At 39.8% G+C, this 24149-nt stretch overlaps 1 protein-coding gene across 3 annotated transcripts in view; it reads right to left on the bottom strand.

The window, feature by feature from the left end:
* The window catches only part of ITGA9 (integrin subunit alpha 9), a 238026-nt gene that overhangs the window by 132215 nt on the left and 81662 nt on the right, over window positions 1–24149 (bottom strand). For all 3 annotated transcript variants that reach the window (XM_057376170.1, XM_057376171.1, XM_057376169.1), the window contains one exon: window positions 4063–4218. In XM_057376170.1, coding sequence (XP_057232153.1) covers window positions 4063–4218 — 156 coding nt within the window. The remainder of the gene's footprint in view (window positions 1–4062; window positions 4219–24149) is intronic.

Here is a 24149-nt window from a genome sequence, read left to right as displayed (position 1 = left end):
TGGTGAATGTTATTACATCTAGTTGGTGGACAGTCACTAGTGGTCTCCAGTATTGGGACCAGTCCTGTTAAACACAGTTACTGATGATCTGGACAAGGGAATCGAGTGCACCCTAAGTAAGTTTGTGGACAGTACCAAGTTGGGAGTGAATGTTGATCTGCTGGAGTGTAGGAGGGCTTTGCATATGGATCTGGACAGGCTAGATGAATGGGCTGAGGGGAATGGTGTGAGCTTTAAGAAGACCAAGTGCTGGGTCCTGCACCTTGGTAACAACACCCCCATGCTGTGCTGCAAGTGGGGAGGACTGTAAATGAAACCAAGTCCAGCTGAGGCAAACTACAGGGGAATTCATCCATTTCACTGAGTGGAAGACTAGCACATTGCCACTTGTCGAGTCATCTAAGCCAAATACAATCATTTGTTCCCCATTTCAGCTGCATCCTGCTTTCAGTGTTAAAACCTGGGCTTAAATGGAGTGAGGACATTCAAATGTAAGAAGAACAGGAACTCCCGAATGAAAGCAGCTGTTTACAAAAGATCAGGCATGTTAGTTCTTGAAGGCAATCAATAAATCAGTTACATTAACATGTATTATTATACTCCAAAGCAGTGACTGGTTTTCACAATTCAATCTCTAGTCCTCATATTCTCCTCTGATGAAGAACTGTAGCTGGTCATAATAGAAATATATGTCCAGCCTTTCAGAGATTAGCTACATTTATAGTCTCAATTTTCAGGCTGAGGAAATATTTTCTCTTTTAAACTTTTAACAGTTCAAATAATCCAAATAGTRTTCTCATTTTACAAGACTTCAGACCTTACAAATGCATAGAACAACAGAAAGACCTGTCAGTGTTATTGTCCCACCTATCCATACTGTTATAGAATGGATTTCTGCAGCACATTTCTCTATATATTTTCCTGTCTTCACTTAATTGGTCTTCCATTTATTTTGGATAACTACAGAATCATTCAATTATATAATTTCAGGAGGGTTCTTTTATGATATCTGAGAACATTTTCTACTATAAACCTCTTAATTTCTTCTACTAAAAGTGAAACTGTGTAAAATGAATAGTTTTAACTTGGCATGCTTTCATACTTAAACATTTTAACACAGCAGTTAACCCCTTCAGTAGTCATTACTCACTTGTGGAATTAAAAAATTAAAAGCATTATAACAAGTGACAAATGAAAGGCAGATGTGGCAGCTATTTTGTCAGCTGGAAATGAAAAAAAAATTCTCCACATCATCAGATATGTAATTTAGGTCTACATTTACCTCATTTAGACCCCTAAAGACATGTGAAAGTCTTGCTCTGTAATCTACCTGCACTTAAATGTTTTTGTATTTATGAATGCTATTCTGAACTGACAAATCTTTTGTGACACTGAGGCACTCAAAACTAAACAAACTAATACTATCATTGTATTTTCTCAAGACATTAGGTATTCCAACTGGTCCTTCATATAACCATTAAAAAGATAGGAACAGAGCTAATGGAGCCTATCTTCTTAACATCTGTCACCTGCCTCTGTGGCTTTTAAGAATACTACAATTTTCTATTATAGCTCCAAGCAGAAGCAGGAACTTCCCTTCCTTACAATTCTCCATCCACATTGTAGCTTAGAAACTAAATGCATGCTGTTGTGCCAAACTGCAGAAATTGCCCAGTAACATTTCAATAAACTGACTCAGTTTGCAAATGCTTGTGTGGTTACCTCTTCTTTAACTAACTATTTATTTGAAGAACCTGTAAGTTATATCAGATGATTCACAGCCCATCACCTAAGACAGGATCACCATGAAGTCTGACGTTCCCTAAGCACATATGCCAAGACCTGAAAGTACGTCTCTGTGTGTGTATTAGCATGTGATATTAGCATGTGATATTAGCATAATATTAGTGTATTGTGCTACTGTTCCTTAGGAAGTCTATGAGATCTAAATGTGGGAGTCAAACCATGTATTATACATTCTTGGTTATGTTGTTTTTCACCTAAAAGTTGAACAAATTGGACAATTATTGGTCAASCCTGTCATAGCTTGAGAACAAGTGTATACAGAAATATGCATACAGTCAGAGGCACTGATTTCCACTCATTCATACTTCAGTGAGGTACAATCATAATATATCTGGATACCTGCTGTTCTCCTTCAGTTCTGAAATTTTACCAGGAGCTTAAAATCTTTCCTCATTATTGACAATCAACAAAAAAAAAACCAAGAAACAAAAAGCAAAACCCCAAAAAYTACAATCTCCCCACCAAACAAGCAGTGCCCCCCAAAATCAAAAGGGCAAAATTCCATGCTCCAGGTGGGTCCTTCCCAGATTTCCTGGCATGAGCAGATTCCAGTCCCTGCCATGCAGCACCAGTACTGACCAAACTCGAGAGCAAAAGAGACACCACCAAAGGGATGGCAGAAGGAGGAATATAAATCGTTTTCAGCAATACCACTCCAACTAAAGGGAAATCAATTGCAATTTAAGCAGGAAGGATGGCCCATGGTGGGTCTCTGCAAGAAGAGAAGATAATCTGAGAGCTTGTCCTGCCCAAGGAGAAAGGAGTTTTGTGGCAAGACATTTCATATGGAACACAGCAATTAGACTGATCCCTGAAGGCTCCCAAGGACTTCAACGTACCTAGGCATAAGTCAATTAATCTTCAATATACCACCTACCCAACTACTGACAGCTGTACTAAGTTACTCAGCCTTCAGCTGCACCAGTAAATTGGGACATCCTAACTCTTGACGCATGCCTAGTAATGGTCTGGAGGGGAGGGGAGGGGAGGGGAGGGGAGGGGAGGGGAGAAGTTTCACATTTACAAGCAATCCCAGCTCATAACTGTAAGCATGCTTTGGAAAATGAATTTGAATTTATATGATCCCTGAGGAACTCAATCTAACTTTTAAGTTAGCTCTGCTTTAAGCAAGGAACTGGATCTACAGAGGAGTCTTCCAGTCTAAATTACCCTGCAATTCTGACACACAAGAAGCTTTGTACGCCACAGAAGAAGTTTGATTTCCCTGAGTAAACTTGAATTCATGGCTGGATGCTCCTGTGCTGACCCAGTGGAAGTTTGAATTGTCCTGCAGGATCACTGTTCTGCATCTGCAGACTATAGTTAAAAGGGAGCTTTTCAAGAGGTCAGTAGCAGTCTCTCTTTTCAACAAGAGCACCCTCTTCATGAACCCTGAAAGTGTTTAATACCTTCATAAGCATGGTCTTGATCACATCTGTCATAACCTCACAACATTTGCCTGCATTTTCCAAAGATGCTAGTGAGATCAAGACAGGCAAACAAGAGAGGTGGGATAATCACATACACTTTACTCCCTTAGGGAACAATCTGTGAGAAAGGGGGAGAGAAGGAAATACTATAATAATAATAATTTTACTCTTTAAATGAGGATTGTTTCAACATTAAGGGAAATCTCTTACTCTCACCAAAACTAAAGACAAAAGGGTTTCTCTCCATTGCAGTGAAGCAAAGTAAGATCCTAGTAACTACATGGTTCCACCTACACTTTACTTTCTCTATAATAAAACCATCCTATTTTAGCATGGCATGTCCTACAATAACAGCAGGAGCAGGTTTCCCTTAACACATGACTGGATGTGAGAAGACCTCAAAAAAACAGGACAGCTAACTCAGGCAAATTTTTGGTTATTCTGCCCATTGTTCTTCCCTCAGACAGTTCCTACGTCCCCTTCTGCACTAACAAAGGCTTAACGTGGAAAGAAAGCCAGGACCAAGCCTTTTACAAGAACCTCCTACATTAAGGAAAGAATCAGAAGGAGTATGACTTTTCTCATCTTTTTCTTCCCAGCACAGACAGCCTGAAATAAGAAAGTGACCTCACCTTGTGCTGTCAGGCCTTGGAGGCACAAGTCTTTGTGACACCACAGAGCAGCACTGAAGTTAGCAATACTAGAGATTGTACAAAAAGGCTACTGTGTACAAATGACCCAGAGCTTGGCAATCCCCTTTTAGAGCCACCTCTGCTGTCAGTTCAGACACAGGCCTTCTTGGGAAATAACATAGTCCAAATCTGACCTGATTTCTTTGTGCTATCTTTTGTCCTTTCTTCCAACGAAGAATGGGCTTGAGAGCAGGTAGTTCCTTGTCCTCTTTTCCTTTTTCTATCACATGTTCCCCAAGGCTGTAGGCAGCTTCAAATACAATTGGAGAGATGACGTCCTTGACTCTTTTCTGTACAAGAAAACAAATAGATATTTCACATATGCATACAGCTAAGCAAGTTTCTATCTACAACAATGATACATTCAATTAAACTAGATAATTTAATTTAATATGCAATTAAACCAGGTTCAATACAGCAGACAGTTTTCTCTACTTTATCCTTCTCCAGTCCAAACAGGAATAAGCACATTATAATGAACAAGTCAGAAGATTTAAAAAAAAAATTAAGAATGTTATTCTTTTGGGATCTACTTTTCAATCCACAGAAACAGTGGAATACTTTGCCCATCTATAAATCAAGTGGTTTTCAATAAAGTATTTTCTTAAAAAAGAAATTAGATACTGATTCCATTATTCCTGCAGAAGCAAAGAGCAAATAATCTTAATCTCTGGTGTTTCTAAATCCTAGACTTTGACTACTAAGACCACYTCCAGTGAGCTCCATTCATTGAAAGAACAGGAAACTCCATCTTCCCTTGTTTTGCAGCATCAGTGAAATGAATGGATGAGTAAAGCTACTAATGTGGCTATAACATATGATTACAAACATGCAGGGGTAACAAAATCCATCTTCCCGTACATTTCTCAAAGCAAATTCACAATTYACCCTCAGCACTGTAACACTTTCAGTTTGTAAGAGAAAGTTTTTCAGTTGCTCATTATAGGCTTCAAACCAGGTATGTGCCCTATTATTCGGCTGATATGACAAAAGGATTGTATTTTCTTGTTGCTGGAGCCCAAGACACAAAATTCATACCATTTATCACAACATGCAATGCCTAAAATCAGATTGCTGTGCCAGGACAAAATGCTCATTGTGCTCTGTTGAGTCCTGATTTCCAAAATCCAATTTACTAGAAAACCCAAGTGAAAACACTTTACCTTTTCATAGGTAAACATTCCTCTTAAATTTTAGTTACTTAAAAACATAGCATGAATCCAGCGCAGATGAAATTGAGGCAATAAATAAACCCCATAATTAAGCACAACAAATCTTCAAATGCACCAACTCTCAACTTTGCCTTGCACTGGTTAGTTTGCTTCTCTGAAGACAGCCCACCAGCCACAAGAAGCAGTTGAGAAGCAATGCCATTTAAATTACATCTTCCAGATGTGGGAAACCTGGGTACTGACTGGCTTTCAGACCACCCTGCTTGATCGGTTTCAAGACAACCATTTAGTCTCTCCAATATGTTGACTGTCTACAGACCTCTGAAGTCAAAGATTAGTGGCTAACCAAATTCCCAAATCATCGGTTAGTTCGATGAATAACAACAGGTATCAGGCTGGATGACATTTACCCTCCTGCACCTTGAAGCCTTTGGCCAGCCCTTACATTCCCTACCCTAATACCAATGTCTGCCAGMACCCTGAAGTTTAGACTGTACACTGTTTGGAGAAATTTGTGCTTTCTTGGTGAAGAACACTGATCATCAACAGACGTAGCAGCAGTGGGGGTAGCTTGACCTCTTCTCAGTCCCATAAAAAGGACTGCATGATCTGCACCATTCTTAATCCTCTCGGCACCTTCAACAGTSCCATCATCAGGGTAGGAGTTGTAACATATTGAGACTACTAAATAGACTAACAACACTATAACTCACAGAAGCTGCTAGCTTTGCTGTCACAGAAAATCAAGCATATTAACTTAAATGAGCATTGTATCAGCGTATGAAGACTTAACATACAGAGAAACAGGACTATAAAAGAGCATGCCATACAGCAACAGTCAAACACAAATCAGGTGAATTGCCAACTAATCCAACTCTATGGAACACAGAACAATTAAAATGCATGCAGTGGATTAAACTGAAATCCACCTATCATTTTTTTCTCTTTATTATTGCAGTATGGCAAGAAGATGTACTCAGTCACTTCAGGTTTGAATATGATCTTGCAGGGTTCAGTCCAATGCCCTTTCAAGTCAAAAGGTAAGTTTCCTACTGACTTTGATGAATGTTGGCAATAAATGCCTTTATTGCTTGCTGGGGTTCTGCTTAATTTTAGTGGTGAAACTGTCACTTCCCCCTCACCACAGCTCTGGGAAATACATTTCACATACCCATTTATCTTTAAGTAAGGATAAAATTATGAATGCTATCCAGCTACTAATTTTGCCACATGTTCAGTCCCTTCTGCTCACAACACTACAAAAATGAAGGCAACAGTCTGTGGCATTTGTCCTCAGTAAGACAGAGACAAGACAGTTCTGCCTCATAAGTACAGCACAGACTGTCTGGGGCGTGAGCACATCAAGAGAATAATTAGTATTTCGCCAAGTACAATCTGGAGAAGTACTATTTTAGCCTATTTAGACAACCCGTTTCTTTGTCTTTCAGTCTACCCAAATGTATTGTGTCCTGTGTTGAATCATATATTGATGACATAGCCCACAAAATGTGTTTAAGTATTTCTGATTTCTAAGAAGTCAAAAGATGCAATGAGGATCAGATTTGAGACAGACTGAAAAATCCTTCAAGTCAAGGAAACTGTACATTTTTTGTATCAATTGCATGACCCTAATGAAAGTGGATTTGCCAAGGGATGTAATTTCTACACGCAGACTTCACATGTAATCGCTGTTTGACACCACAAGGCYGCTATGCTGAGGAAGTGGTATAGGCTAAAGACATTTCACAGTCCTGAAAAACCAKCGCTGGCAAATCATAGCATACATACAGCACAGCTTCATTAATTGAAAAAAAAAATGATTGAAGGACACTACAACAAGCGTAATATACAAGGAGTTCAAATTATGAACAGAAACAACTATGCAACTAGGGTTCAGTGAGTAATAGCAATAAATATCCAATCTGTACAGAGTGGATGTCACTGAACCAGTGCAAGTTTTCACCATGCCTGAATTGGGGCCCTGGAGCTGGGTTTGCCATCAACAATCTTATGCTCTTACAAGCAGTTTCTCTAAGGTGGTAGGGTTTTCTCCCTTCTCCCTTTTTCAGATCAGATTTCATTCTGGACATCAGAAATTTCTGCAATAATGATATTGCAGAAATCAGAAAATTTAGTCCCAGTAAATTACCCTTCTGCCAGTATCCCTTTGTCTTGGTTTGAAAGACAGGTGTTTGCTAATGAAAGCAGGGACCCCCCTTGGAGTGGTGGATATGACCCCCCCTTCCCTCCGAATTATTATAGCTTTGAAAAATCACGGGCTTTCAGGCAAGAATATGGGTAAAAGGGAACAACAGTTTTTACTAATATATATATATAACAAGGTGAAACAAGTAACAATAACAATAGCAACAACCAGCCCAGTCCCAAACCCAGTGACAGCCTTACAGAGACACAGCCTCTCCCTTGGTGCAGTTAAAAGTCCCGTTGGCAGGGATGCTGTTGGCTCCCGGCTGGGCAGGGTGGGTGCGATGATTCTCCGGAGGCTGCAGGGGATGTGGTGGCGCGGGTCCCGGCTGGCTCAGATCTCCCGCGGCGCCAATGGTTGATACAAAATGGCAGAGGTGGATGGAGAAAAGTCTCTCTGCAAAACTCAGGGCGGAAAACGTCGATCTCGGTGCTCCTCTGGACAGCAAGAAACCCAGGACAGCAAAGAGATGAGCAGGAATCCCGTGGCTGCGAGACAGGATGGAGCAGGGTTCACCCCTGAAGCTGGGATCCCCGGCAAGGCACAGGAGAGAAAACCACGGTGCAGCAAGCAAGAACCCAATGAGCAGGGGTACTGGTCTCCGCAGAAAAGAAGGCAGGCCAGCTTTTCTCTGTAGCAGCCAGGAAGCAGAACTCCTCTCAGCGAAGCAGCGAAAACAAACTGCCAATCCCCCCCCACCACACCAAAAAACTCTCTCCCAGCGCTTGGCCAGACTGTTAGGGTGTGGCATAGGTATCATTGTCCTTATTAATCACCCAGCCATTAAAAGGATGACCGACAATTAATGTATCCCAGCAACAAATGGGAAAGAAAAAATTCCCAAAGAAAGGGAACAAAAGGAGAAGAATTTTAACCCACAACACCCTTCCTCCAACAGAAACAGATCTAGACAGCTGCATCCTTTTGTCTGAATCTTTGCTCTTTTCCTGTGGAGTACATTGCATGGCATCACTCTGAGCTGAAGACAAAGGTGCTTTGTATGAATAAGACAGGTTTTTACTGAGAGTATTACAGGATGATCTCTCATTAGTACAAAGAACTCAAAGTCAAAAAACGAGCACACTTTTAAGAGCATCTATGAAAGCAGTAAAGCACCTAGAAATGTTTCAAAACACATCATGATCCTGAAATCTTACCCTAACAGATTTAATAACAAAGGCTTGCTATCTCTTCCCACAGGATAATCATCTCAAAGAAATTTTTTTATGTTGTAGTAGTAACTGTACATGGCCATGTATTTCTTCCTTTTTTTTCTCTCTGACTTAGCAGAGGAGAAGAAAGCAAGAAAGTAAAGACTCTGCCAGATTTATGACTGTATTTCTGTTTGACTTTAGTACCATAAAGTCCTAAAATCTGAAAAGAAATCAAAGAGCAGTGATCAAATGTCAGATCTGTCATTCTGAACATCATTTCCAATTGCCTCTTGAAGATGGACTGTGGTAACTGTAAGAAATCATTTATAGCACTTTCCACAGGCACAGCCTAAGGCACATCATGACAACACACAGATAAAAGGTCTAACATCTAAAGGCACACTGCCTTGGTAAGCAGCCACCATCTTCTACAACCTCAACTTCAGGCTACCAAGTGTCCACACACATCAGGAATTCAAGCAAATTTGGCTGGAACAAGACAGAGTTTCAGTCAAGGCATAGGATTTATTCTACTCATGGTGCAAGTGGTTGCCAGACTGGACATCGTTTCAGCTTTCTTTTGGCTCARTGCCACAGTACACTCAGGGGACTGTACATGAGCTCAATAAATCATCATTTTAAATCCCCTTTCTTCTACAAGGTGAAAGTCTCCAGCAAGGACTCTGGAGAGTACTAAATTCCATTTTTAATTATGGTCAATKGGCTGAGACATAAATTGAGATGCAAATAAACCCCACAATCTACAGGAGTAATAAAGAATGAAAAATGGCCCTCTAAAGCAATGGATATGAACTAATTTTCAGCAGCATCATCTGAAGAAATACACCTAATAACCAGGATTGCTTCTACAGTTGCTTGTTTTGTTTAAGTCTTTTTGAAGTTTCTCTTCTCTTTCTCTGTGGGAAAGTTCTCTTATCTGTCCAGCCTTTTTTTCTACTCCCTCTGATCCTGATCCTCAGGATATCAACCCATGCATGAATTCCAGACTTTTAGTGAATTAAGCACAGCTTTTCAATACTTCCGAGAATCAAGTTCTGTTTAGTTAACTGACAAGGAATGAATTCCAGAACCTGTTTTAAAAAACATTCAACTTGAAACTTTTAGTCTGAACATATTTATTTCAGGCCCTAAGTAACAAGCTCAAATACTAGACTAGGAATTTTTACTTAATAAACAGAATAAATTTGACAATCTCAATTTAACACATAACATACTAATATTGCAAAATGTATGAAAGACACTTTGCTAATGCTAATCCAGCACACAACTTTAATCAGCTCACAGGTCACTACCACGTATGTCCTCAACTCAGTTCAAGAGATAAATAGTTCGCTCATCAGTGATCTAAAAAATTACTCAAATGTCCACCAGCCTTCAGAAACAACCTATCAAATTGAAATGCCACAATCTATCAAATTAAATCTCTGCTGTAGGTCTCAATAAACATACATTATAGCTTATGAACCAATAAAATGACAGTGCTTGACTTAAAATTAACTTAGCTATTCCTGTTATCTCAGTCTCCCTCTCTAAACTGTGAGCCACTCAGGGTGCAAGGTTTAAAAGCCATGCAACTGAATGAGAATTAGACAAATTGGCTTTTAACTGGAAGATAGATTTTCATTCATTTCAAATGAATGAATATGTACATGACATTCCAGTACCTGAAAACAACTAAGATTCCTTGCCCTGTTCTTTCCAACACTTACCAATTCCAGGTTTAGATTATTTGATGTCAAGTCACAGTGCAAGTTAATACTTCTGCCTCATACTATGCAAAACAATAACAACCTCTGTCCTCCAAAGAGATTTCCTCTATCCTCTGCTTACTTTGATGAAGACATTCTAGGACTTGTAACAAGTTGTTTCAGACTGGCATAATTTTAGAATTGATGTCTCCCCACTGCAAAGGCATACAAAACATGGTAATGACAAAATCAGCTAGAAAAGATCTAGTTTCYATTCCACACACAAGTTGGGGATTTTTTACTACATATCTTTTAAAGTTTTTAAGATGTTACTGTGGTTAAAGRGGGGAAAAAAAACCAACTGTAAAACCTTTTCCAGAGAAGAGGCAGAACTAAAAGTTTACTTGATTGGCAAAAGCTAATTTACAAAATTGCTGGTGATTTTTTTGTCAAATGAATAGCATATGAAGGCAATCAGAGCCCTGATGTTTCACTCATATATGCTACTGTTTTAAGATTTTAAGATACAACAGCTACAATTCAACAAGTAAGTGAATAGTCTTTGTTGCGAAACTTCAACTACTACAAGACTGCTGAAGAATCTCAAACTTTAGAAGAGGGGAAAAAAAAACGCTAAGTATTTGTAGGGTGTCACATGCACTAATGTTATTTAGGATCAGCACTCAAAAGAATGGGAATGAGTTCTTTATCCTCTTCCTAAATGCCTTACTCCAGCACACAACTATTTCCATTAGGTCAGCAACTCCTCTTTGCACACACACTGATAAAAAAAAAAAAAATCTGGGGAAAAAAAAAAAAAAAAAAAAAAAAAAAAAAAGCAAATCCTAAATCTAGTAAATAAATACCAGGCGCCTTCATGCATTGAGAGAACACCCTGAGACACTGAATGAAGAGCTGGAAGTCAAAACTCAAGCTGAGTACAGTATCGCTGTGAGTTTAAGTGCTCATCATCCTTGTGCATTTGGATTCCCGCTATCAGCTGATGAGGGCATAAGAGAGATTGCAACCAACCACATATACTGATGTGGGCATAGGAGAAATTGCAACCAACAGTGCCAATATTCCACGTCAAAGATTACAAATGCTTGGCAATAATATACTATGGATAATCCTTTCATGGTAATCAGTAAGTAAAGCTACTGCCTGCCATCAAACTATTACATTTTAGTGATCTCAGATCCTGATTTTCCAGCTTAGAACTAAAATGCATTATGACAATATAGCTTCCCATTCTGTTTATACATTTGAATGTCAGTCCCTTTCTGGACCTATTGTTTTCAATTATGTTGTTATTACCCATTCCCTTTCACTCTTTTATAGTTCACTTTCAGCTTTTCATTGTGTTTTAGATAAAACAGGGTCCTGGAGCACATTTTATCTCACCCTGTCTTAAAGYGTATCTATGTCATATCCAGCATGTCACCTTGTTATCAGTAGGTCAAACACCTATGGATGAAATTATCCTGCTACATTCCCTACAACTGGAGTGGAACTGTTTGAGAAAAGCATCAGTCTGTACCACCTGCCAGATGTCCAGATGCCACTTTAGTTCTAATCCTAGTATCTCAAATGGTCCAGGTGGCTAAAGATCTGCTAGAAGAGTCAAGAGGCAGTGGACAGAAAGGCTGGATGGCTCTGAAATGTCACAGTAGCAGAAGAAAACATATTTTGATAGATACTTCATTTCAATAATTTTTTACCTGACTTGAAGCCCTGACAATGTACTGTTATGATTCTTTCAATGCTGTTCTTACAACAAGTATTTAATCAATACAGCTTTATAAGAAACACATGGATGAGACAAGGAAATTAAGTTAAGCCCATTTTCCAATAAGAAAATGCACAGGAAAAAGAAGTAGCATTGGGTCAGGATTGAAAGTAAGCAGAATCATCCTGAATAGAAGAGGGTAGCTAGACCATGAAAGAAGGTTAACATCAACGTTTTTACTGACAGATAAATCAGTGAAGCAGAGGTGATAGAAATGATCCTTGTCACTCTTGCAAAGAAAACAACATACTATTCAGCATGCCTTCCTGTCTGCACGCATCTGAGAGAGGCGAAATACATGACAAGAATGATATTCATATAATTTCATTTACAAACTGCTGAGATGAGAACAGACTACTTATGATATCTGGAGATGTTTACACACAAAAATAGAAATCCTTCTTTTGGTAACAGGAGAATAGATAGCATACAATGGGAACCTGGGAGGAATGTTGCTGTGGTGGTTTGACTAGGGTCAATGCCAGGTGCCCACCAAAGCTGCTCTACTACTACCCTCCTCAGCTGGACAGGGGAATGATATGATGAAAAGTTCATGAGTTGAGATGAGGACAAGGACATCCAGCAATATCCAAGGATAAGGAGTAACCAATTACCATCATGGGCAAAACAGACTCAGCTTGGGGAAACTAATTTATTTCCAAACAAAATCAGAGCAGGATAATGAGAAATTAAACAAATCTTAAATACTCTTTTCTTCCATTCCTCCCTCCTTGTCAGGCTCTACCTCCTCCACCGGAGTGACACAGGGGGACATGGGATGGAGGTTATGATCAGTTCATTACAGCTTGTTTCTGCCACTGCTCAGGTAGAGGAGTCTTTCCCTTGCTCCAGCATGGGGTCCAACCCATGGRAGACAGCTCTCTGTGAACTTCTGCAGCATGAGTCCTTCCCATAGGCTACAGTTCTTCATGAACTGCTCCAGCATGACTTCCTTCCATGGGGTACAGTCCTGCAAGAACAGGCTGCTCCAGCATGGCTAGCCCATTGAGTCACAAGTCATACCAAGAAACATGTTTTTCTTTCTATGGTYTCCAGGTCGCTGCCAGGAGCTTGCTGCAGCACGGGCTTCCCACAGTGTCACAACCTTCTTTTGGGCATCCACTTGCTCCAGCATGAATCTGCTCCGGTATGGGCCTGCACCATGGGCTGCAGGGGGATCTCTGCATCCCTGTGTCCTTCATGGGCTGCAAGGCACAGCTGTTTCACCACGGTCTTCACCAGGGGCTGCAGGAGAATCTCCGCTCCAGTGCCTGGAGCATCTCTTGACCCTCCTTCTGCACTGAACTCAGTGTCTGCATAGTTGTTACTCTCTCATATTCTCAATCCTCTCTTCTCTGAGTGCAATTACAACTCCTAAGTAATTCTTTTTTCCTTCTTATAGATGTTATTTAAGAACATATATGAGGTGTTACCATCATCTCTAATTGGCTTGGCCTTGGCCAGCAGCAGGTTCGTCTTGGAACTGACTGATGTTGCCTCTGTTGAATGTGGGTGAAGCTTCCAGCAGTTCCTCACAAAAGCCACCCCTGTAGTCTCTCTGCTACCAAAACCTGGCCACACAAACCCAATACAGTTTTAATAGTGTGACCCAAGTCTATTGTTGCCCTATGTTGTGGCTTATGGGTTCTCCTTTTGTTTCCTTTCTTGGGAATTTTTCTTTCCCATTTTGTTGCTGGGATACACTGATTGCCAGGTCATCCTTTTGATGCCAGGGCGATTAGTAAAGACAATAGGACCTACACCCCACCCAAACGATCTTGCTAAGTACTGAGAGAGGGTGTGTGTGGGTGTGGTGGTGGCAGGTAATTGTATATACTGCCCTGCTTGGCTAAGAGAGCTGTTGGCCTGCTACCTGTGGAGGAGAGCTCGACTGCGCTTTGGTTCCTGTTTTGCTGCCCTGTGATCTTCTGCCCCAGTGCCTTGCCTGGGACACCTGAGATTCGTGCTGTGGTGGTCAAAGGAGCACTGAGATCAGCGTATCCACTGTGAGTTTGCAGAGGAACTTTTTTTCTCCATCCATCTCTGCCGGTTTTGTGCCCATCCTTGGCCACGTGGGAGATCTGAACCAGCCGGGACCTGTGCCACAGCACTCCTGCAGTCGCTGGGGAATGAGGTGGGTATCTCTGTGTGAGGCTGTCACTGGGTTTGTGGCTGGGCTGGTTGYTGCTATTGTTGTTATTACTTATTTTCACTTTGTTATACATATTAATAAAAACTGTTATTCCCTTTTTCTCATATTCTTGCCTGGAAGCCCGTGATTTTTTTTTCAAAGCTATAATAATTTGGAGGGAAGGGGTTTCATATCCACCACTCCAAGGTGGGGGGGGGGGGGATCCCTGCCTTTATTGGCAAAACACCTGTCTTTCAAACCAAGACACCCTATTAAACAGAGGATGTAGTATTTATTCGTCTAATCCTCTTCAAAACAGAATTTAAAATCAATACAAGTAAAGTGAAAGAGWGTTATGATTGTCTACTTTGTCACATGAATTTAAAAATGTGAACAGTGCTCATCTGTGATATCTACTTTTATGTTTAATATCAATTCATGTTTCATATTCTAGGTATCTACTAGAAGCCTTCTGAAACCAGCACTCACAGTTTGAACTCTTTACTCCCCTATGCCATGGCTTCTGTACACATATGAGCTGGAATATCTGGTGACTGAACCATATTATTCTGGAAGCAATATTTGCCTCTAAGGATGACAAATTCCCATTCACTATTCCATAACAGGAATTAATAGGAATTAATATTATTAACCAAGAAATATTGAGAAGAAGAGTTAAAGGAAACTTATCCATTACGTAGCACAAGCATTATGCATGGTGCCAAGGATATTTTGCTAGCCTCTAGTTCTCCTGTTCTGTACATATCTACATATCAGTATGCTGACAAACATCTCAGTAACACCCTGTATGATGCCATCTCCCTCCCCACTTTTCTCCTCTTCTCCCATTCTCCTCTGATCATCCAGATATCATTTTGCTAATACCCTCCCATCTTCAGCCTCTGAGCCTCTGCTCACAACTTACACAAAACCAAAAGGAAAACCGGAAAGGAATCAGTACATTGGTGTTTCAGGAACCTTATGGTCATTTTAGTCCATTTCTAGCTGAAATCACAACCAAATAGAAAGCATGCCATTTCTTTTGGCAAGGTTTTTCCCCTTGTTCAATTGATCATTCAAGAAGAGGCAAGAGCCTCTTGCTTAAAAGCCACATCAGCAAATACAGCTGCCCAGCTTTCAGATGGCTGGTCTAGAGGATATTGGACAGTGACAAAGGGAGACTGTTTATCCCCACAGATGAGTTAAACAAGTTTTCTCAGGGGAACCAAGGAAAACCAAAACCTTCCCTTCAAGTTCCATGGGCTTTAAAAACAAACGAGGCAAATGTTTCCACTAATAAATGCAAACTAGCTCTTAGATCAAAGCTGAGAGCTCTGCTCTGAACTTGCAGATGCATTCACAGGGAACAGAAAAAATGGCATTTTACAACAGCAATACTGCATGAACTTTAACTTTGGTTAAAGTTTTAACCAAATATGATTAGGTGCAGGTATTACTGCTTTACACATCTCCTTGGATTGCATGTTCTCCTTTGAGTACTTCTGTTTATTTTATACCTAATGCATTGGGTCAAGTGTGTTAATCCTAATAGTAGCACTTTTTCAAAACCTCATCTCTCAGTTCCACAACATGTAAAATTTTGGTAACAACACAAATTTGTGGCCTACACAGAAGACTACTCTCTATGATATGCAGTGACTCTAAATGGATAACCAGAATATGCTGTGATTTGGGGCAAGAGAAGAGATTTCAGCAAAGCTGGGAAAGGGCAGAATTAGCCTCTTCCGAACCACAGGCTTTGACAGCTAAATACACACAAACCCTTGGTGAGAGGTCTGAAAGAGATTATAACCATGGGATTTATAAGGAGAAAGTGTCAGAAGTGAGGYGGGGAGTGATGGGGGCAGTGGGGATTGGCTTATTTTTTTTTTATAATTCAGTTTTCAGGAAGAAATAATTTAAGAAAAAGTCATTAAAAGACAAGTTTATCTGTGCTAGATATTATCTTGTATTGTAGAACTGTAAAATAATCTTGATATGTCCAGACTGCTCTCCCTGGATCTTTGGGTATCCCAGAAATAACAACTTCTTTGTTCCTGATTATCATCATTTGCACGGTACCCAGAGCACAATAGAGACATTTTTTGAATGGCTGTGATACAAAATTACCTCCTCTATACACAGCAACTCATTAAAAACCAAGACACAATCCTGTGGAGAAAGGTATCCTCTCAAGTCTAAGGTATAAGGCGACTTGAACCAGTTGCATCATGCTGAAAACACCTCTGACACTGACCATGGCAGAATCAGCTTTGAAGAGAAAAAAACCCTTTGTTGCCCGCCAGCTTAGTGTAACATAGCAACACTGCCTTGGATAACTGAGTTTTCAAAAGCTGAGTGCTCAACAGCTGAGTGCTCCAACTATGATTGGAAGCAGCTTCGGTAGCAGCATCAACAACAAATATTCTTGCCCTAGCTATCAAACTAGGTCAAAGCTAATGTTATTTCATTTTCAGGGATGAAGTCTTTCCTTAATTTTCCTACTGAATGAACTCTGGAAAATATTTTTTTCCAGGATCTGTTCATTTCCAAATTGGCTGGAATGTAGTGCTGAGGTAAAAGGAGATCAGAGAACAGTTAGTGCATGGGAGGAAAAATACCAGGCAGTGCAAGGAGCAACTGAAGAGAGCTGCAAGTGCATCAGAAGCATGGTACTCAGAGCTTGGGAAAGACAACATTGAAGGGGAGATGGAGAAGACAAGGATATCAAGGCCACAGGCCAGGATGACAGAACTTTGACCTTAAAAGCAGCACATACCAAATCTTGAAAATCACCATTAGGAGCCTCTAAATGCTTAGTCATAATTAGGAAAAACAGCTGTAAGGGGCTTCAGTAGTAGATTCAAGACACAGACAGTCTTTCACAAAAGAATCACAGGTCAGAATTGTGTATCAGATTTATTGTGGTAGATGAAACTACCCCAGAAAATGTTAAAGGGTTAGACAGTCCTGAGATATTCAGCACACAATGGTGGAAATAGTTTGATAACCCCCCTGGGAATGAAATGGTTCTTGCCATGAATATGTAAATCCTGATGTCCTGGTTGGATGTGATGTGATGTGATCCATCTCTGTCCGCCTACCCCTTCTCCTTTCATCTTCTCTCCCCGCCCAGCTCCTCAGGTAACCAGCCCTGAGGGATATATTAATGGGCCGGTAACCCCGCGACTCCCTCTTTCGTCCCTGGTCCCTTTGGGAATAAAGTCCTGGAATAAATCACATGGATGAGCCCTCTGCTTCTTCATCTCTGGTAACGTAGGACTTCTGGTCCACTGGGGAAGGTGTTTTGCTAGCTATCAGCCCAGGCATGGGTAGTCTTCTGCATAGCATCAGGAAGTGCTAGCCAAGGCGATCTCAAAGGCAGGAGACGGCTGTGGTACACGCAGAGAGATGAGACCCCCTGGTTATTCCCCAGCCACGTTTCAGATTACCTGTACAGCCTGCTCAAGAACCAACTGAACCTTGCCTTGGCTTGGACAGTTTTATTCACCAAACTGTGATGTGAGGGTAATGAATACAAACGGACTCTGGCAAGCTTCAATATTTTGAACTTTATCTGAATTCCTGTGTTACTTGTTCAAAAATTGTATCTTCACTTCCAGACAATGCACATTCTGCCATTTTTATCCCACTAGCTGTGGTATTTTGTCATATCTCTTTGCTTTGGTACTGTTTCAAAACTCCTGTATAGAGAACCTGATATTGCTTTGCTATTATTTGTCTCTACTTCCTCAACAGGAAATACTTCAATACTAATGATGCTCTTCAAACATTTCCTCTGTAAAAATAAATTTTCCTAAGAGGCAGTAATAGACTGTATCATTTAGTCTACTTTCTTGCATATCCCAGACATTTTATTTATTTTGTTAATCTTCCACTATGTGAAAAAAATTTGTTTAGCTACAGTGTATTTTCCAGCAATGCATATCATTAGGTTGTATAGTAAACCCTCTTGAATTTAAAAGGTCTTGGGTCTGGTTTCTTTAAGTGCATATGACATCACATTTCAGTCACACCTTTCTGTGCTGGATGACAAATAACTACTTAGGTGCCTCTTGGCCTTCATTAAAATAACAATGCTGTGATTAGTTCATATTTCTAAGTGAGCCCTTCTTTTGGACATTGAACAGGTTTTACAGCTTTTTACATCATCTAAACAGGAAGCATCTCATCAGTGAACACACAATTCTACCCCCAAGTAACAATCTATACTGAAGTATAGATTCTAGTTACTTCTACCCGAAGTAACAATCTATACTGAAGAAGAATCACTCTAAGGCACCATTCTCTCTGTATGTATACCCAAAGAGCTCAATTGCTTCTTTCTGCCAATCATCAGGCTGAGAAGTCACGTTTAATTGTTGGTCTGCTATGACACTAAAATCCTTCTCAAGGTTCAAACTTTGCAGAAGACAAGCCTGTCTGGGGTGATTCATCATGATATTGTATTCTATAATCATCTATGCCCAAAAATTTTTACTGTATCCCTAAGATCCTGAAGCCAGGGACCTCATGTATGCGTGCATGYGTGGAGGTTGCTTGTGTGCAGACATTTTGTATTTATGGTATTTGCATCTCTCACTGCTTGATCTTGGCTTAGGCAAAGGTTTCTCTCTTTGTTTTTTTTTTTCCCCTTGGCTTGAAGAAACTGCAGTAGCAATCTTTGAGCTGCCTTGAGGACAAATTCCACAGCTGCCTGAAAAAAAAATGGGGGCATCACGCTGGCAGAAGTGGAGCAGAGTTGCCCCATTCCAACCCAAGCCACCATTAAACACACCAAGCTGAGGAGAGGAAGRCACCGAATGGCTCCAACCCAGCTGCTTCACCTCTCATGCCTATTCTTTTGTGCCTCACTATGGAGAGGAGGTCGATGGCAGACAAGCCATCGGGTCTTCATCTGCTGCTGGAATTCCCCTCTGAAGCTCCTGCTTTCCCAAGAAAGAACTGGTGACATCTTGTATCCCACATTGAGAACGGGTATTTCCGGCATGTTCGGTCTCTGTTCCAGTGGGATGGTGAGGTCTAACAGTTTGATATCTAGCAGATATTTACTTTTTTCCCCCTGCCTATTGGATTCTATTTGTTAATATTCCAAGGTTTTCTTCACTTTCATCTATCAGTATTCATTACTTATTGGTGGAAAGGGATTGTTGGAACGCTTAAAGGAGTCGACTCATTCCAGAGTGTTCTCCTTTGAATTGTTCAAACCAAGACAAAGCCCCTTCTCCACCTTTTCAGGTAGGATGCACATTTTTTGTTTCTGGATGACCTCATACTTAGCTGGATTAAAATAAACTTTACTTAAGTGGCTCAGCATAGTAGTTGATCCAAAGCACTTTATAAYGAAGTCCCTATCCTCCCCTTTTATCCAAGTATTTTTGTGTTATCTGCAAAATGTGGGAGCAATTTTGTATTTACAGATCTTTAATAACTAATTTTAAGCTTTCTATTGATCTCTGAAGAACATAATTAGAAGTAACCCACCTAATAAACCTTGCACTGACATCTCCTTTCTACATCAGTCTGCTAAGTATTAACTGTTATATGTACAAATTTTGTACAATCTTTTTTTTTTTCTCTTTTTTTAAAATCATAGTGCCTAAAATGTTAAGTGAAATTGCAAGCCCCTAATTCTATTACAATCTTCATAGCTACCTTCACTGAGCAAACTCATTATTACATTACTCAGGGTTTGTTTTTTTTTTTTTTTTTTTTTTTTAAATCAAGCTGGTTTTGTTCTTTTAATTTCTTGAGCATGACATATTTACATTTCCATGATATTATTTATAAGATGATGTCAATCTGCAGCCTTTCAGATAAGCTTTCCTACCCTTTTTTGGTATATTGACACTTTAAAGCTCTCAAGCTTTCAGTTTCCTGAAATTTCCCTTGCATTGCAAGATTTAGGAAAAGTTTACAATATGGAGCCAGAGAGCTCTTCAGCCAGTCTTTGGGACTCTTAAGTTTCCAGACCATTTTAGTCTGTTTATTTTTGGTAAACAGTAGTTGACATTGTCCATATTTACAAATGCATTAAAAGCACAGCATAAACTTCATGAAATATGAATTCATTCTCATCCTCCTTAATGACATGTGTAAGCATACAACGAAGCACTTTCGACTCCATGTATGAACTATTTCATTACCATTATCAAATTATGGGCCAATATTATTGCTAGGATTTATTTCATTTATGCATCACAAATTTATTCTAAAGAGAGTGTAATCACAGAGGAAAGACTCTCACACACATTCTGAGGGGACAAAGTACAGCTGCTGTACAAATACTGATGGCCTTGTAATAGTAATCATGGAGTATCCAGGCAAAAGGTCAGAAATGTTTTATCACTTTAGAGAACAACATAGGGAGGTATGTGGGTTGAGAAGCTTTTCTAAAAATGTACTGCACTTCTTTCTTTCCTCTCCCCAGAGGTGGAAGACATCTTGTGTCCAGACAACTACTCTCAGCTTCCTCACCATCCAGACTCATTTGAAGCATGACAGCTTGAAATCTCCATAACCTGAAATCATGAAAACATTTAAAAATGAGACCATGAAGGCAAATTTATATGCTAGACTTGCTGGTATAGTGTGTCTCAATAGACACAGAACATTTTACTAAGAACGGAAAAATGCCCTGTAAAATGCTCCATATAACACGGTAGGTATTTAAATCGAAATGCAGAAATTATTTACTGCTGCCCACAAGTAATCTGATTCTCTTTAAAAATACCTCAGTCAGGCAAGGAAGAATAAAATGAGACATCACTAGCAACAGACTGAAAAGAAAGGGCTTACTTAACTCAGTTTCATCAAAAATATGGAAGGATTTTTAYGTTTTCTTTTTATTTAAAGTGGTTGGGATTCTCTTTCCACAGAAACCTGTTTTTAGCACTATTCATCTGTAAAGAAGAGCCTTTCTCAGCATATGACCTTATTGAAAGGAAACACAATGGAAAAAATAAAGCTCATGTTATGGTAGTAGGTATCCTTCCCCAACAAGTTTTTTCCAAGGCCTCTAAGAGGAAAACCCTTTCCATTATGTGGAAATAGCTTCAGCTGACTTTTCCACTCCTTTAACTGCCCGTTTGCAGCACATATTATCTCAAAGGTCTACCTTTATATCTACTTTTTACCAACTGCCCACATCTTTTCCTTGGAAAGGGCATTAATTTTTTTTAAACCCCAAACAACAAAAAAATCTATTGCAAATCCTCCAGAGGTTCTTAACGTAACAACAGTTCACTGCTAGCAAGTCCCATCTTATGGTAGATAAATGAAATAGTTTCCTAAAATTTCAAATCCTTGGGCAAGAGTGTTACATTTAGGGTTGCTTAACCTTAATGCTTTAGGAAACAGTAATTGTGATTTTTGTGGTATTCTATATCTACTATATAAACCACAATTTTTAACATAAATAGTGTTATCTGCTTTGCAAAGATGAAATTATGCAAAGACTGAAGGTTTGCCAGTTTACTTTATTGGCTAGTGTAGATGGAATAAAAATGAAAATTGGCTATCCAGAAAAAGCCATGACTACTGTAAGACTCAGCACAACAGTCATGAAGGTCTGTTAATCTCATTCTCTGGAAACTGATAGAGGGGGAAATCATCTCATTTTCAAACAAAATCAAGATTACTCAAAAAGTCCAGAAGTCATTTCTCCTGAAACAAAGTCAAATCTTTCTTTGAAAGAAAAGAAAACCTCCACATCCAACTGATTAAACCATGGACTCAGAGGTGAAGCACAGGTGAACATCACTGCAGCCATGCGGTCTTGAAACACATTTGTGACATGATACAACCAAAAAGTTACACCTTTTGAAAGTGGTATTTTATATATCCTTCACTTCCTTTCACCTTTAATACTTGTTTCTAAAGCACTTGGTCAAAGAAAACATTTTTATAACTCTCCCTGGGTAGAAATTCACTGAACTCCTCAAATAATGACTCCTGTCATTGTGAGTTCTCAAATTAATATCTCAGATGACAACCTTCATCTGCAATACTGTTACATCCACAGTGAGTGAAACAACAAGTCAACATCAGTTTTCTCTGAAAATCCTTGCCGAAATAGCACCTGCCCATTTCCATTCTCTGCATATATGAATGTGCAGCTTTGACATGCAAGTCAAATGGTTACCCTTCCAACTGACCATGCATATAGCTATTGAAGTCTACAACTTCCTCATGAAGGGAAGAAAAGGGGCAGACCCTGATCTCCTCTCTATAGTGACCAGTGACAGGACACAATACAATGGTCTGAAGTTGTGTCAGGGGAAATCTAGGTTGGCTAATAGAAAAAGGTTCTTCCACTAGTGGTTTGGCACTGACAGAGTTCAAGACGTGTTAAGACAATACCCTTGGGCACATGGTGTGACTCYTGGGGATGGTGCTATGCAAGGCCAGGACTCCATGTGGGTTCCTTCCAACTGAGCAGATTCTGTGATTATTTTGTCCTTACATGAATGCAGATGCAGTTGGTATGCATAGTTTTTAAAAATCTGCCTTTGGTCTAATAATTTCTTCATGCTGAAAAGTCCTGTGTTGAATTCGAGCTCCAATCCAGCCTTGGGGCATCAGAAAAAGCTATAAAAAGTCTAGCAGTTTAAAAAAGACCCATTTTGCTTTCTATTTAGTAGAACTGTAAACATATTCTGCTTCTCTTCTGTGTTTTATACCAAACTGTAACACACTAATGCTTTATTACAGAAACATGAGACCTGAAAGACCTCTACTCAATTAGCAATCATTTTTAAATTTCAAGCTTAGCCCCATTAGGCTTACTTTAAAAGTGTTTCTTAAACATACATACACAAATCCCACATACAATGAAAACTGACTTGCTCTCAAGACAAACATAACATAAGGTCTGAGTGTAAGGTATTACTTAGGAACTGCTAGGGGCAATCCCCATAGAGAGTAAATGGTACATTAACAAACAGACCCCCAACACATGACAACATAAACTTACAGACCATTTGAAAAGAATGAGATGGGAAGGGAAAATATCTTAGTCAATGAAGGCTGGACATCTTTTCAACTAATACTCCTAAAACCAAACTGGTTTACATCTGTCACAAGCCAGGACTAAAACCACAGTCAGGAACACTTGTTGTCCATGAAGAGTACATTCGAAGTCCCACTTCTCTGAATACAGAAGTAAGATCAAGAAACTATTTTCAAGGTCTTCTGTACAGCACTGCTCATCCCCAAGCTCCTTTAGCCTTTTCTTAAACTTCTGTCTTTCCAGAGGTCTATGGTACTTCCCTGCCACCACTGCTGCTGTCACCTCCTGTGAGCTCAGGTTTGCATACAACCCAGATCTGTAGAGCAAAATTATGTCCATCACTGCCACTTGAATAAAATTCAGCAACAATATCCAATGATTTAAAGATAGCCAAATGATATTGCTACCCTCATATACTATTGGAGGGTAAAAATATATGTATACTTTTAAGAGCAGAATGAGGCCTAGAGTGGTCAATCCCATAGCTCCTCAACCCACTCTTTGTTCATCAGCTCAGATTTTGCTAATCTCACTAGAGGGAATTGAGTGTCAGAAGGTCTTGACCAGGTATGCTGTGGAAGGGAAAGAAGCATGGAGACAGACACCCGTGGGAAAGACAGAAAATTGCCATTTTTCCTTGCTTTCCTAAATCCACTTCTTTTTGTTAATACAATACAAATATCTGACTAGACACAAAGCAAACGAAGTGCAATGGAGGAAGGAAACATTTTTTAAGAGACTATGAGAGGAGACAGTGCATATGAAAACTCAGCATGAAAAGCAAATCCATTTTTCTCAATAAACCTGAAGAGCAGCCTCAGAGGCCTCTGTGTGGAATCCTGCTGCAGACCATCCAGGCACCATGCAGAGCAGAAACAAGACTACAGTCTAGGTACCTGGTCTATGAATGGAACACAGATCATGAGAACTCATTCCAGGTACATGAACAATGAATCAAATTCTTTTTATCTATCTCTAGATCCTCTTAATTTTCCCCTGACCTCTTCCTCATGGGTAAGTGCATTGGGG

This window comes from Malurus melanocephalus, unplaced genomic scaffold (genome assembly GCF_030028575.1).
Source record: "Malurus melanocephalus ecotype Western Australia unplaced genomic scaffold, MMel_1.1 scaffold_271, whole genome shotgun sequence".
In the NCBI taxonomy this organism is placed as follows: domain Eukaryota; kingdom Metazoa; phylum Chordata; class Aves; order Passeriformes; family Maluridae; genus Malurus; species Malurus melanocephalus.
Note: the sequence above shows the minus strand (reverse complement) of the source record. Positions and strands in the feature narration are given on the sequence as shown.